This window comes from Fusarium pseudograminearum, chromosome 1, assembly GCF_000303195.2.
Source record: "Fusarium pseudograminearum CS3096 chromosome 1, whole genome shotgun sequence".
NCBI lineage: Eukaryota > Fungi > Ascomycota > Sordariomycetes > Hypocreales > Nectriaceae > Fusarium > Fusarium pseudograminearum.
Genome location: NC_031951.1, coordinates 167,936 through 183,210, shown reverse-complemented (window position 1 = coordinate 183,210; position 15,275 = coordinate 167,936). Strand labels below are relative to the sequence as shown.

The window sequence follows — 15,275 nt, the reverse complement described above, 5'->3', positions numbered from 1 at the left end:
TTAAGAATTATTTAATTAAATAGTAAAGATATAAAGTAAAGGATTTTTAATTTACTTATTTATTTAATTTACTTACTTATTAACTATATTAATATATATTTTTTTCTTAATATACTATTTATAATAGTTAAGTTTTTAAATAAGTAAATTAATTTATATTAATTTATATTTATAGAGTTATAAAGTATATAATTAAATAGTAATAAAGTATTATATTTCTTAATAGTAAATAAGGTAAATAAGATATATTTAAGTATATATATTTTATTAATAGTTAATAAGCTAAATATATTAATTAATATTAAAAGAGTATATATATACTATTAATATTCTTAAGAGAAATAATAATATTTAAGTTATTATTAGTCTTAAAGTAATATAATCTTAAAGTGCTATTAGTCTTATAAGTATTAGTCTTTTATTAATTAAATATAGTAATAATAAAAATATAAGTATATAAAAAGTAAATATAAAGTATATATAATATAACTATTTAAGTTATAATATATCTCTCTTTATTTCTCTCTTATTATTTCTCTTTTTAAACTTTTATCTTATAGGCTTATAACTCTCTTTTTCTCTCTCTTTTTTATTTTACTTTTATAGGCTTTTCTTATTTTTCTCTTCTTATTTCTATTTTCCTATCTCTTTATATATATCTCTCTACTTACTTATATACTATATAGTTAAAAGAAAATAACTAGGCAGATAGAGCTTAGCTAGTTTAAATATTTACTCTATTTAACCCTAACCCTACCGGAAGCTCCTATATAAACCTTACTCTTAAAAAGGTTAATAGTATATGCATATATTAGCGTCACGCTAATACACCATATAGCGAACTGGTCAACAGCGCTAATAACCTTTACAATAAATGATAGGACTGAGGCCTGTAAGCTCAGCCGACTCTAACCTGGAGATTACACATCGCCAGCGGAAATACATCAAGATGTAGAGAATATCGACACGCTTCTTAATGCGAGGCTTAGGGAGCTTAAGTCAGCTGTGGAACACATCGTTACTGATAATGAACTCTTGAACTTCAACTCTATAAAGAAGACTCGCTCGACGGTTGACAAGCCAGAGGCGGCACATGAGGTGTTGAACGATTCAACTCAACAAGCCATTTTCGCTGAAATAAGTAAGGTTGTGAAAAAGGACCACTTGGAAATGGGCGTTCATGCTGTGTTTATACACTACGAAGAAATCCACCCTCTGCATGGATGTTAGCACCTTTGGCTATAAGGAGTTCAGCTAGGTGAGCTTTGCCGTTGGCCAAAGCTGCCTGGAGTGCATTGCCATAGTAGCCTCCTTGGGTATTAACATGAGCACCCTTGCTAAGCAACAATATCACGAGTTGTTCCTGGCCTTTGTAGGCAGCTGCCTGGAGAGCATTGCCGTAGAAGCCTCCTTGGAGGCTGATATCAGCCCCAGTATCAAGAAGCAGTTTTGCTATTTCTTCATGACCTTCGAGGATAGCTGCCTGCAGAGCATTACCGTCATCTCCACCTTGAGCATTGACATGAGCACCCTTGTCAAGCAATAATGTCACCAGTTGTTTATGTCCTTTGTAGGCAGCAGCTTGGAGAGGATTACCGTGGTGTCCACCTTGGATGTTGACATCAACCCCTTGATCAATGAATAGCGTGGCCAGTTGTATATGGCCCCCAGCTGCGGCTGCTTGCAGTATATTACCATAGACCCCTCCCTGCGCGCCAACATCTGCTCCCTGGGAGATCAGGAATGTTGCAAGTTGCTCGTGGCCTCCATAACAAGCCGCTTGCAGAGCGTTACCATACTCGCCGCCCTGGGTATTAACGTTGGCTCCATTCTCGACCAGGATCTTGACCATCTGATCCTGGCCTTTGTATGATGCCATTTGCAGGGCATTGCCGTACTCTCCACCTTGTGGACTGGCGCCATTTTCAATAAGAAGCCGAGCCACTGGCATATGGTTTCCTTCCAATGCAGCATATAAAGCATGGCTGTACCTTCCACCTTGCGCATTTACATTAGCGCCAGCATGAAGTAATGCTCGCACTAAGTGCTTATGGCCTCCATGGGAAGCAGCCTGAAGAGCATTGCCGTATTTGCCGCCTTGAGCATTAACGTCAGCACCATGAGCCAGCAGCAACTCTACCACTTGCCCATGTCCCTCGAGGGAAGCTATTTCAAGAGGGCTGTCGCCGCGATAACTACAGCGAACGCTGAGATCTGCACCGTGATCGATCAGAAGCTGCGCCAGGCTCTGGTTGCCACACTTGGCGGCTGCATACAAAGCGGTGCCATAAGTCTCGTCTTTGATGTTGATATCGGCACCATTCTCGAGCAGAAACCTTGTCATCTGCTCATATCTTGCGCAGCATGCCGCCACCAAGGCCGGACATTTATTGTTTTGCAAATTGACATCGGCGCCATTTTCGATAAGCAGTTTTGCGATGTCCAGCCCATCTCTGCACGAAGCTGCCTGGAGAGAACTGCCAAAATGTCCGCAACTGACATTGACATTGGCGCCGTTTTTGAGGAATAGCTCTACCATCTCCTTTCGGCCATGCCATGCTGCTGCTTGAAGAAAACTGCCAAAGTGCCCAGCGTCTACATTAATGTCGGCGCCTTTATCGATCAGCAGCTTTGCAATCCTTTCACCCCCATTTTCCGAAGCTATTGCGAGAGCCTCGGCAAAATCCCGAGGCGGTGATATAGTGCTGTTGCCGAGATTGAGAACCAGCTTTACTAGCTGTATTATCTCATCAGTTTCGGGCCAAGCATGCGCCATCGAAGCAAGTGTATCGCCCCAGTCCTTGCCTGGCAGATCAAGACTAGCACCATGATCTACAAGCAGTTTTACAATTTCCGTACAACATGCGGACAAGGCGGCTTGCAGAGCCTTGCCAACGCTTTGCGCATCATTTCCAGCACCATTAGTCAGTAATAACTTTACTACTGACTTGTGGCCACGCCCCGAAGCCAATTCAAGAGCATCGCCGTACTTGCCGCTGCTGGCAGTGATATTGGCGCCATTACTTATCAGTAACTCTACCACCTTTTCACGGCCAGCAGCCGATGCTGCCTGCAGAGCGCTGCCATACTTACCCCCTTGAGCATTGATATTGGCACCTCGACCCAGCAGCAGCTCAACTAAAGTCGTATCATCCTTGGGGTGTCCACTGAAGAGAGAGCAAGCTGCTTGAAGAGCGCTACCGTGTCGCCCGCCTTCGGCATTGACATCAGCGCCACGGTCGATCAATAGCTCTGCGAGCTGTCTGCGGCCCATAGACGAGGCTGCTTGCAAAGGATTTCCGTAGATACCACCTCTTAGGTTGGTATCTGCGCCTCTTGCAAGCAGCAATCGAACTATGGGTTCATAGCCTGCAAATGATGCGGCTTGTAAAGCACTACTATGATCTCCACCTTGAGCATTGACATCAGCGCCATTCTCAAGCAGCAGATGCACTACCTGCAAATGGCCTTTGAGTGAAGCAGCGTGAAGAAGACTACCATGGCGTGCATCAACTACGTTGATATTGGTCCCTCGCTCAATCAGTAGCTTTACCATTCTCTTGCTTCCATTTCGTGAGGCAGCCATGATAGCTCCTTCAAGGTTCTCAGGTATCATCGCAACATCGCCCATACTAAGCAGCATCTCTGCTAGCTCTACCATATCGTCATCTTCCTGGCCTGTTCCCGCGAGAGCGGCAAGTGCGCCACTGAAGCCTCCATTTCGCGTTTTCAGCTTAGCACCGCGAGAAATCAGTAGCTTCGCTACCCCAATACGACGGGCAGAAAGTGCCTCTTTCAGGGGACTGCCCCCGAGCGGCATTTGTAAGTTGGCGCTGGCGCCACTGTCGAGCAATAATTCCACTACTTTCTCATGGCCTTGCACTACCGCCTCTTGCAAGGCGCTACTGCCGTGTGTAGTTTGCTGGTCTGCATCTGCGCCATTACGGAGCAGCAGCTTTACTATGGCAAGATGGCCGTGTCTTGCTGCCAGCAGGAATGCTTGCTCTACCTGACCCTTAACAGCAATATTGTCTTTGCCCATGTTCAGGATCCTCTGAACCACGCTGAGGTGTCCGTGCTCAGCTGCCCAGGCTAAAGCCGAACCGCCTGAGTGCTGTATGTTATGACGATAAAGGGAGGAGTTGAATAGCCTGTACAGATGGCGGTTTGTTTGCACAAAGGCGTTCATCTCCTTCTGTGATGGAAGTTGCGCAAAAATTTCGCAGAGGATTTCCTCTGGCAAATCGAGTAAAGCTACCATTTTGGCAGTGCTTGTCGGACAGGTTCTTTACATTAAGATGAGGGTTTCTAAAGATGTACTGCCTGGTAGCACAGTAGTAAACAAAGCTTGACAAAAGTAGGATAATAAAATGTCTAAAGATGAAGTTTATAGCATAGCAATTTAAGTAGCTATTACACCTTTTGATATATTGAGTAATTCACCGCAAGTCGTATTCTCGGTTGCTGCCTTTCAGATTGGGCATTAGACTGCTCATGTGGGTAAAAAGGACACGATAAGGTTTGCTCCTGTAAAACTAATTCTGCGTTTTATTAAAACAATGCGTAATCTGATTCCGCACGCGGAACTGCGGGCCAAGAATTTAACACTAACCCCTTCAAGCCAAGATAAACAAGTAATGAGAATAAGCCAGGGTATGTGAAACTCTCGGCAGCACAGCCCAACTAACCATAAGTAGGCTATGTTGTTTTCAAAGATAAATAACCGGCAGTTGAGAGTCTTGTCGTTCCTATGTCCTTCCGCCAAAGTCCCTACATCTGCTTATCTTCTACAGAGGACAAGTAACGTAGTATTTCTCACGACCCATTTCCCTACTTATCATCGCCACAAGTTGGGGCTTTTCGGCTATCCTTACAAGCTTCTAAGAAAAATCCCCTTCTGTCATCTCACCAAGCCAGCGACATCATCCCTAACCTGCACATATGGAAGGCCCTAGACAATCCAGCCGTTTCAGCAGAGTATCCAAACCCTCCAATAACACTTCGAGCGACTCTGAGATGTCTAGTTCGCGTCGAGTTAAACGAGCTCGACCAGCCTCAATCTTATGCTCGATCTCAAAGCGCCACAAACGGCAACCCTGATGTATGGAGAATATTAACCGCGCTCACCCTAGACCAGTACCATGCCGAGCAGTATTATCAATCTTTACGGCAACTTGGGCAAATAATTTACAGCGAATTCAGCTACTGATATTTTTCTTCTTGCTCCCGTTGGTTACCTTGACTGCTTAGCATTCTGTTTATCCAACCATAATACTCTAGGCTCTCAAACCTAAGTCGAAGGAGCTCAGAGATAAGCCGCTTGAATCATGGATCCCTATATCTCCCTTTTGCCGAGACCTTGTACTGGTGATCTACAACTGCAATAACCCCTTGAGAGTGCTCCGCACGCGACCAATCGGGTTGTTGATATCCCATCTCTTGTTTATTACCGCGAATGCAGTCATGATTCCTTGAGTTACGCAGGTCTCCATCTCAAAGGGAACAGCACATCATACTTTTTTGTTAACTACTTGTATATTTCCGCATCATTCGTTGTTCGCAATAGCTGATCTGATATGTTACAAAGGGTCTATTGTTGTCGGCACGCCAAGTAGCATGTGATAGCGCTTTGATGTGAATCTGTGAACGCTTCCGAGAACGAGGTCTGTGCTGTTAACGCTTGGGTGCATTCCTGGTATACCTGAAGTTTACCACACCGGCTCACCGCAGCAGATGCCGCCAGATATTCATTTAACCTTCTCTTTCTGGATACTGACTTCATGATCAGGCATAAAATACAAAAATGAAAATTCGTTTGAAACAGCCTTGCGGCTGAACATGAAAGCTGAACCTAGCAGTCTTGAGTCTCTAGTTTAGACTCCTTCCTAATAGGGTATAGTTACAGAAACATTTTGTCATCGCACCTGATCTTGAAACACGGCTACCTAGCTTGTACCTAAGTATAGAGTAATGACTTGATAACTTCATCGTGTCAGTCTGGCGGCTGGCTTGAGTGCTAGACTAGATATCTAATGGGATCCCATTTCACAATACATATAAATGTGTACCTGACCTCCCTCAGATGCTATGCTTCCATAAACTCTCTCCATCAACTTTCGTCTTCACCATTCACAACCTTATTCAAAATGCTAACTACTTTGTTCCTTTCTGCCCTGGCCTGCAGCTATTCGGTACAAGCCCATGGAACCATCACAAGAGTTATTGGTGCCAACGGCGTCGTTATGCCTGGACTGACTAGTCAGTCAACCTTCCCTTTCTAATGAAAATTGTCTAGAGCTAATACTTGGTAGTACGCGACGGAACCCCTCGATCATCTACCTCTGCTGCTTCTGGGGCGCAGGCAGATACCAGCGTCATCCGCGACCCGGAACTTGGTACCAAGAAGGCTTCGGCCCTTGGTCGCACCAGCGAAGGTCCAGTCGATACTACTCATGTTATCAAAATATTTATGCATGGTCTCAAGGGCCGATCTGTTGCTGATGATATCCTCGGGGGTGGAGAGGAAGGTATAGTACTATATTGAAACACAAGTGGTTATTGGTAGCTAACCGTCTATAGCCGTGAGAGAGGCCGCGTCCTTTGTGACTGGCAACGCCGGTGCTGTCATAAATGGTAGGTTTTCACTCAAATAATTATACCCGAGATTCAAAGTACTGACTTGCCCAGGCGTACAAGACGGAATTGAAAGCTCCCCAATTGGTGATGTAGCTTTAGGCAAGTTCATATAAAGCCGATGTTTTTGCGTTCCGCATGCTAATACATAGCAGAAGCTGAGCACACCGCCAATGGCCTTTTAGATGAGTTCTTCCAAGGTGCAAAGGGAGTTCCATCTCCTCGTGGATACATTGAAGACGGTCTAGATAAATTCGCTGGGGCGGGTGCTAAGACTGGGTTGCCAACCACTGGAACTGACGGAACTCTCAAGCTCATCTATCATCAGGTTCGTCGCCAATATTTCTCTTCGTGATCCATACTGATAGTCATTTGATTAGGTCAACGAGGACGGGGCTGGCCCCCTGATGGTAGACGTTGACTTCACTTCGGGAGGCACTGATCCATCAGCGTTCAAATCCGTTGAAGTGGTTCAGAATATCATTGGCGTAGTGGGATTTTCAACCGTGAGCTCGACTGATTTCCCGGTCATTGTTAAAGTGCCTACCGGTAAAGTTTGTTCTGGAAAGGTAGCCGGCATGTCTGGTGTTTGCATCGCGAGGGTGCGAAATAGTGCTACTGCCGGCCCCTTTGGCGGAGCTGCCGCCTTTACGCATCCTCCCATGAGTTCTGCAGGAAAGAAGCCCAGTGCAAAGTTTCGTCACCGTCATATCTAGTTTCATCTTCTATATGTTTGCTCAGAATGGCGTTATGTTACCATCTTATCACTTAGAGGCTGACCTTATTGTCAGTCTTCATATTGTCAGTCTCACAATCAATAGACGAATAATTGCTACACGTCCCGACTGCTTAAAATTTGATAAATAACATTAACACTGAAAAATAATGAGAAATACTTGTTCCAATGAGATGCAACTTCTAAAGTACATGCTGCTTAATAACCCTCCACACTGAATCTGACCGCGCAAATGCTGGTGAAACCTTAGTCGCTGCGCAGACTAACCTGTCGTGGAAAGCAACAAGGTACGTGATACCGATATCTCTTGGAACATCGAGACAAGGTATCAAGACAAGATTAATTAAATGCTCCGGATATCAACAGCCTTGCGCTTGCGTTACCCAGCACAGGCGCTTGATCATTGGTCTGTCCTCTGTGCAAATAACATCGATTTGGAGCTCACGATAGTCACATACAAAGTCTGTCCGTAAAACACCAACCAGTCATATATACATTCAACCCCCATTTTCTCCCAGCAAGAGACTTATGAAAGTCCATTCCTAATACGATCACACTACGACCATATCCTGCGGAAGAAGACTGGCGTCACCCTTGTCCCATGGATGTTCCTTCTCCACAGCTCTTATCAGGTCCACGCATTTTGCATTCCTTGGCTTGATCCGGTAAGGGTAGTCGACAGGGCGACTCAATGCACCCTCTGTCGTGAACTCTACCTTGGGCTCAATGGTGTTTCCTTGTTCGTCCACATCCTTCTCGATGTCAAATGCTGCTACGACACGCGCGATGACAATAAAAATGCTCTCATCAGCCAGCAATCGACCCGGACAGATCCGACGACCATATCCCCAACAGTTGCTATCTGGATCTGGTTCATTTCGGGGTTCGAGATACCGATCAGGGTCATAGCGTTCCGGGTCTCGATAGGTTTCTGGGTTGTGGAGGAACCACCATACATTGGGCAGTAGAAATGAGCCCTTTGGAATGCAAAGGTCTCCATAGTAGATGTCATCGTCGGCCTTGTGGGCTGCACCCATTGGTACGGCCGGCATCCATCGGAGTGACTCCTTGACCATGCCATTGATATATGGCAAGTTCTCTCGATCTTCGAATCCGGGCAATCTGTCAGGACCAATGACATTGTCGATCTCAGCTTGGGCTTTCTTGAGGACTTCTGGGTAGACCATCATAGCTAAGATAAAGCTCTGAATAGTTGACACTGTTGTATCGGCTCCACCAGCATACATTATCGCAGCCGTGCGCTTAATATCAGCCTCATAGGTCTCGTCCAATATGTCGTTTCCGCTACCTTTTAGCTTTTCTTGTGTCAGGAGGGAGGATACATATGATTCGCACTGGATACCCTTAGCCATTTGCTGTCGGACAAATTGATAAGGAGCCTCGATAGTGTTGTTCAGTATATTTCTCCATTGGCGGGCTCGACCTTTGAAAGACATGCCTGGTAGGCATTCCGGGAGGTACTCGAGCCATGGAAGAAAGTCTACCACGAATTTCATTGGGACAACCACGATACTAATGCCTTCCACCATAAACTCGACCAAGTGCACTAAAGGATCTGGTTTATGTGGTTCAATAGAATAACCATATGTCGCCTTTAAAATGACACCACCGGCTTCCCTGAAAGTATGTCATGTCAGCGATAGAAATGAAGATCCGAAACAATGGTGACTGACTTCCTTATATGTTCCATCAAATTACCAGGGTTATCAAGAGAGCGTAGCAGAAATCGATGTGATTCTACATCTTGGATTTGGCGAAACTTTGCAGCTCCCGCCCTCGTGCCCATCTGCCGGTGTACCAACTTGCGATGACGCTTGAAGGTATCGCCATATTGCTGGAGACTCAAAATCTTGTCGAAACCGCACAATCTACCGCCAAAGTTGGCCGATGGGCGTCCCGAGGATTTCCCTGATGACTTGTCGAAAAGGTAGTGCGCTGCCTCGCGGTCATGAATAATGATGAGAGGTTGTCCCAGGACGCTGACGCTGCTCACGGGACCATATGTATCTTTGTGTTTAAGCCAATGTCTGAATGCAGGCACCCCTGTTGGGGGCATATCTCTGATATTTCCGATGATAGGCAAGGGTTTGGGTCCAGGTGGCAGGCCATGTTGTCTTTTGTTGTGAAAGGACAGGAAGTAAAGAAGAGTCCCTACCAGGACGACTATAATGAGTAACATTATTTAGGTCATGGGTTGGTACGAACAGAAAGGAAGAAATAGAAGTGCTAGGTGGAAGAATAGAGGTATCGAAAACACGAGGAGATATTCAACATTATGTACCCTGGTTACAGAGTGATGATTGCAGCGCAATGGTAGGCCCAGTAGGGGGCTGGCCTTATGTTACAGCGACAATCCACATCGACTGTGGCATGACATATACGTAAGCAAGAGCAGTTTGAAATGCGGATTAAACAAGCGATTGGAGATAGAAATATGTAGATATGCTCATAGGTTATGCTGGGCCAAGGGGGCTGGCCTTAAGGCCTTACTCAAGTACCCATATTTTAAGGTTCATACAGTAGGAAAGAATATCTGTACCTTTTCCACTTTTCAATTCTGTGCTCTCCCCCATTGATATGTGTGAGGAATAATTTTTCAAGGCTTTGCGTTATGGTGATAAGATGAAATATCCATCCTGTGAAAATTGGAAACTTCCATTTAGGACTCATAGCTACATATCCAACGAGATAAATTTTGAATGGTGCAACGAGCTGATTACCATCTTTTTTGGACGTTTTGTAGGTAACGGCGACTTCCAATCTGATCTATTGTGTAAAGAAATATAAGTATGGCAGAGTCCGGTCTAATGTGAGTGGTAGGAAAATTAGATATAGTAGCACAACATAAAGAAAGCTAGGGTTGACGCTATTGCTGCTACCCTGCAGTGTTCAAGTATGGGATATTGAGGGTATTAATTACAACATTTGTCTTGTGAATGCCAGGATAGATCACGCCTCTTGTCGATGACAACACTCAATATCGCAGGACACGCATGAGTATAACGGGGCTTTGGAGTGGAAGACTGGCCGATAGTGGTTGAATGGTAGGTGAACAAGATACTCTGCCGTTTGACGCCAGACCTGACAATGGTGACTGTGATACCAGTGTCGTCTCCGGCGTTCACAGAGTAAATCTTCCCACAACATAATCACTTCCTTACTTTCACTAGTTTCCTAGACAACAACTTGGCGCATAAGGGTCTGGCGATAAAGGACTGGTACAGAAAATGCCTCGCATTGTAAATGGAGCGGTTGTCAATTAAGTAAGCGAAATGTTAAATGACCTCGAGGTAGTAACACGTTCCAGGATAAAAACACCGATTAATTGACCCGAGATCGTGGATTCCCATAATCAGATCGCTATATAACAATGCTTCAACTCCCTGCTTCCTCAATCATACTTATCATATAAGTCTAAGGGGAAGTTTAAGATCGGATAAGTTGGGGCAGAACTGAAGCACATTGAACTAGTCATACCACCACTAGACCAACCTAGCTAAATTATCGTTAGCATGACGTGCTTCAATAGGAATCGAACTCTACAGCGAACTCTCAGTTACACTTACACATCCAATAGGAATTGATTTTATTAAAAGTCTACATTATCAAGATTGCACCAGGATCTGAACCTTAGGTTGGTATGCATGGCTAGTGAAATAATGAGCAAATGGTCATATGTGACTGGTTGAATTTGTTCCTCAAGGCTAATCAAATTACACTATGTCCCCTTTTAAGTCACGGTCATTTCCAGCTCATCTCAAACAGACGCTATGAGGTTTCTCATCGTAAAGCCGATTACCAAGTTGCATTAGCCAGTAGAACTATTGGCAGCTATTGACTCAAGTGACCAGACTAGCTTAAAGAGGAAAGTTAAACCCCTGACTAGCCGCATTTCATCGCAAACTCACCAGTTAAAACAAGCGAGATAGGGCTAAGAAATAGATAGACCCGTTATCCCCTGTCTACAGGATAAGTCTAGAACCGAATAAACATAGGCGGTCCCGGTTTTCTTCAACGTGGACCGACGTAATTGCGACTTAATCTAAATACTGACAACGGTAAACAACTGTATTAAGAATCACAGGGCCCCAATGTCCGCCCGCATTGTTTACAGACTTCCAGAAATTCCTCCACGTTACCCTTCATTCAAAATCACCTCAGCATGAAGTTGTCGAAGCACCTAGGGGCCATCTTAGCCCTGAACTTGTCTCTGGCCCCAAGTGTGCTGGCATCTGCAACCTGCAGCCAATTGTCCGGCAGTATCTACACCGGAAGCAACGGCAATTCATTCGATATTTTATGCGATACCTCTACAGTCAATGGGAATATCTTCGCCTATTATTCTGATGGTGATGAGTTTCAAGACTGTGTGGATAGATGCGATGCTGTCTCTATTTGTGTCGTCGCATTATATTTAGCGGGCAGTGGTGACTGTGCTTTGATCAACAGTTATCAAGGGACTAGGTCATTTAATGGCAACGATGTTGCCGTCAAGAGGGCAGCGACGACAGAAACCACGTCAGCTGCAGAGTCTGTATCATCATCAGACGCAGCATCTACGTCCATTGAGATTTCATCCATAGAGGCTACATCAACAGTGGCTTCGACAACAGAACCTTCATCCACAGACGCTTCTTCAACCGAGGTTCTGTCAACGGAGATTGAAGATTCGTCCACTGAGACTTCATCCATCGAGGCTACATCGACAGTGGCTTCTACAACTGAGACGTCATCAGCAACAGAGGCTTTGACGACAGAGCTTTCATCCACAGAGAGTTTCTCAACTGAGGTTCCATCGACCAAGGTTGAAGATTCATCCACCGATACTTCATCCAATGGGGCTGAATCGACAGGGGCCCTATCTACGGAAACCTCATCAATTGAGGCTGTATCGACATCAACGGAAGTTATGTCAGAGTCTACGTCAACTTCTGAAGCGTTTACAATAGTTACTACTACTACAAACTCGCACTACACTAGTACAGCTGGTATCGAAACTTCGACCGATGATTGCGACGATGAAACATCAACCATTGAGACCTCAGCTGCTGAGGTGACATCTACAGTGACGGCATCCGAGATACTGTCCACGACCCTATCTACCGATAGCCTTGGTGCCCCCACTACAACCCTTCAAACAGGAGAACTTTCCACTTCGGCATTCTCTGAGACTTCTGCTTTTACTTCATCAGCATCGTCTTTGACAACTACGGAGAATCATAATTCTGTATCAACATCTCTGTCAAACTCTGTGACTGACGAAACTCCCTCAACTCTTTCTCCGTTTTCAAGCACTACCACAACCGAGATTCATGCAACCTACACCCAAGTCACTTTCTCGTCTTGGTCCTCTTTGGAAACCACAAAGCATGGCTCTAAGACGCGTTCAGTCTCGGGTATCACTACCATGACGACAGAATCCGCAAGTCGTCTTACAACACCTTACCCTACTTCTGACTGCGTCTGGACTGTTTACCTGACAATGGTTGAGTATGTCACCTGCAGCACCGGTGTGATTCCTGAGACAGCAATTACTACCAGATATGCCACTGCTACCAACCACGGGGAAAGCTATAGACCTCCAGTAGTTGTATTACCTTCTGGTTGTATCGGAGGTTATCAGGTCGATGTCAGTGGTCACAGCTATCCTGTAGCGCTACCTACAAAGGGACCATACGACAACTCTACGTACCAGGGTTATAGCCAGCCATCTGCTCGGCCCACGCAGGGATCATCAGGTAACTCTCATCCCGTTTATGACAACAACAACCCTCATGTTCCTGCTCCAACTGTAGAGTCAAATGGGGACTCTCGGCCAGAGTACATTGATGGTCATCCGTCTGTCCCCGAGTCTACACAGGGATCGCACGCCGAATATGATGAGGACACTTCTAGCCAGCAATCAACTGCTGGCTATGGCTCACCAGAGCCCAGCAAGAACCGCCCTAAAAAAACAGAGGGACTGGCTCCTACAACATCTATTTCCGCATACGAATCTGATGTCCCAGCAAATCTTCCAGTATCATCTGCAATCCATCATGGACAGGCAGGTATCTCATCGACCTTTGCGATTATGTCCACTGCCACCAAAGACATGTATAGGCCCAGCGCCAGTTTGTCAACCCCCGAGGAGGCACCATCTACGCCAGTAATTGCTTCAGGGGCGAGCGGACATCAGGGTATAGTTTGGGCAGTAATTGCTGTAGCCTTTATTGCTCTGGGAATTTAGTTTTAGTTATACTCTACTGGGTTATATACATTTCATATATCTATTCAGGTTATCTTTCCTCTTTGAAATCGAATCACTTGTTGTCTATCCAGTATGGGTCTAGCTGACATGGATAGATACTTGTACCCCTAATTAGCTGAGGTAAGGATCTTAGTGACTAGGAAAATTCAGCTCGCAACTGACCCACAAGTAATGAAGGTGCGTCGATCTTCTCAAGCTGGTCTCGTGATGATGCACAACTCGACTCGAACGACTGTATGACAAGCCGGCGAGGTAAGTGAAGGATTCATGCCCTCAAGCATTAATCCTTGTTTCATAGCAAAAGTTTTGAAATGTCCCTATTGGCACATTGCGATCTACTCTACGCCTAGTCTCATGGAATGGGCCCATGGTTGGTTGTCAAGAGGATCATATTTTTCTACGAATTATCGGTAATATGATGTCAATGCTAGGCGCATACTTTACGAAGTGAAAATATATTGAGAATCATCATGGAGAATAATCAGATGTACTGTATATGTCAGCTGTGGAATAGTCAGCCAGTCAATCAAAAGTTCCACTATTTGTGTTTGCTGAAGGCATGGGAGTATGGTGATCGGCAGTGAAGGAAGATCATCACTGAAGGAATGTGGGACAAATAACCTTCCAGTCCAAAGGCCCGTCAGCTTTATCCTGGACAGGTACCTAGGGATAGAGTTTCCATCATAAATCATACTTTTGAGCATTATGACTCTGATGCCCTCACAAGACCTTGTTTTTTTCTTGCCCCTGCACAGGTACACTTGGGCAAAGATCATGACTGGCTTATCACAGGATGCTCGAATGGCATTTCCTTTAGAGAAAGGCTAAATGAAGCGTTTCTTATTCCGTATCGACTTACATATGGACTTTGAGACGTCAGAGGGTTGCAGCAGAGCGGATGTAACCCCCCCGAGGGCAGTCTATCAACTTACATCTTATGAGGCGGTGAATATGATTCATTTATCTAACAGCGAGGCTAGGGTGCTAGGGCCGACCCTTCCTTTATATATAAAAACAGTCGTAGGTCTCAAGAAAGAACAAAAACCATCAGACAAGTTTCTCACTCTCCAGCTTGAAAAGAATTATATTATTACCTTAAACATATTTCCCTACCTACACAACTTTACCAACAACTACAACTACCAAGTCCAATCATGAAACCTTCTACTTTCTTCACTCTCGCCCTCCCAACCGCCCTGGCGTTTGACCAGAAGTGCGACTTTCGACCTGTCAATGGCGGCAATATGCCGGGACAGAACGCAAAGCGTTGGACTATTACTGGAAAAAACATTGGAGACGAAGTCGCTGGGGATGCATTCTGCAATGGCATCAAGGATAACCTGAAGTGCCTCAATGTTGACTGGAACTGCAAGAGCGATGGCAATCGCGGTTTGAAGCTCTCGTTTGTTACGAGTGACTGGTGCGGTGGGGAGAAGATAGATGAAGCATGGTGGTTTGCTACCAAGAACGGTTTTGGCCCTCTCTGCTGCAAAGGTGGTTGCTAAATGGTGTCCTGATACCGGCGTCGCTTCCGGTTCCAACCTAACCGCCTTTGCAATGTGGGAACCTCGATATGGAACAGGTTTGGCTAGATATCAGTATCACGTCTTGGTGCTGTATACTACGCAGGGGAGG

General features: G+C 45.1%; 5 protein-coding genes across 5 annotated transcripts, besides 5 other annotated features; 3 read left to right on the top strand and 2 right to left on the bottom strand.

Annotated features, from left to right (window-relative positions):
* Positions 1–5: 5 nt before the first annotated feature.
* Positions 6–167: a microsatellite.
* Positions 44–122: a repeat region.
* Positions 168–177: 10 nt separating the features above from the next.
* Positions 178–365: a repeat region.
* A 51-nt stretch (positions 366–416) lies between these two features.
* Positions 417–504: a repeat region.
* Positions 505–669: a repeat region.
* Positions 670–1,189: 520 nt separating this feature from the next.
* FPSE_07866 (uncharacterized protein) lies at positions 1,190–4,261 on the bottom strand (the record flags this gene model as incomplete). The annotated part of the gene is made up of 1 exon (XM_009260984.1): positions 1,190–4,261. The coding sequence occupies one exon, from the start codon at positions 4,259–4,261 to the stop codon at positions 1,190–1,192; it is 3,072 nt and encodes a 1,023-aa protein (XP_009259259.1).
* Positions 4,262–6,146: 1,885 nt separating this feature from the next.
* FPSE_07865 (uncharacterized protein) lies at positions 6,147–7,349 on the top strand (the record flags this gene model as incomplete). The annotated part of the gene is made up of 6 exons (XM_009260983.1): positions 6,147–6,258; positions 6,312–6,527; positions 6,580–6,633; positions 6,688–6,720; positions 6,789–6,961; positions 7,014–7,349. 6 exons carry the CDS (start codon positions 6,147–6,149, stop codon positions 7,347–7,349), a joined length of 924 nt encoding a protein of 307 aa, XP_009259258.1.
* A 571-nt stretch (positions 7,350–7,920) lies between these two features.
* Positions 7,921–9,446, bottom strand: FPSE_07864 (uncharacterized protein; the record flags this gene model as incomplete). Its single annotated transcript, XM_009260982.1, has 2 exons — positions 7,921–9,007; positions 9,064–9,446. 2 exons carry the CDS (start codon positions 9,444–9,446, stop codon positions 7,921–7,923), a joined length of 1,470 nt encoding a protein of 489 aa, XP_009259257.1.
* Positions 9,447–11,552: 2,106 nt separating this feature from the next.
* Positions 11,553–14,091, top strand: FPSE_07863 (uncharacterized protein; the record flags this gene model as incomplete). Its single annotated transcript, XM_009260981.1, has 4 exons — positions 11,553–13,538; positions 13,756–13,760; positions 13,810–13,892; positions 14,072–14,091. The coding sequence occupies 4 exons, from the start codon at positions 11,553–11,555 to the stop codon at positions 14,089–14,091; spliced, it is 2,094 nt and encodes a 697-aa protein (XP_009259256.1).
* A 703-nt stretch (positions 14,092–14,794) lies between these two features.
* FPSE_07862 (uncharacterized protein) lies at positions 14,795–15,145 on the top strand (the record flags this gene model as incomplete). Its single annotated transcript, XM_009260980.1, has 1 exon — positions 14,795–15,145. One exon carries the CDS (start codon positions 14,795–14,797, stop codon positions 15,143–15,145), a length of 351 nt encoding a protein of 116 aa, XP_009259255.1.
* Positions 15,146–15,275: the final 130 nt, after the last annotated feature.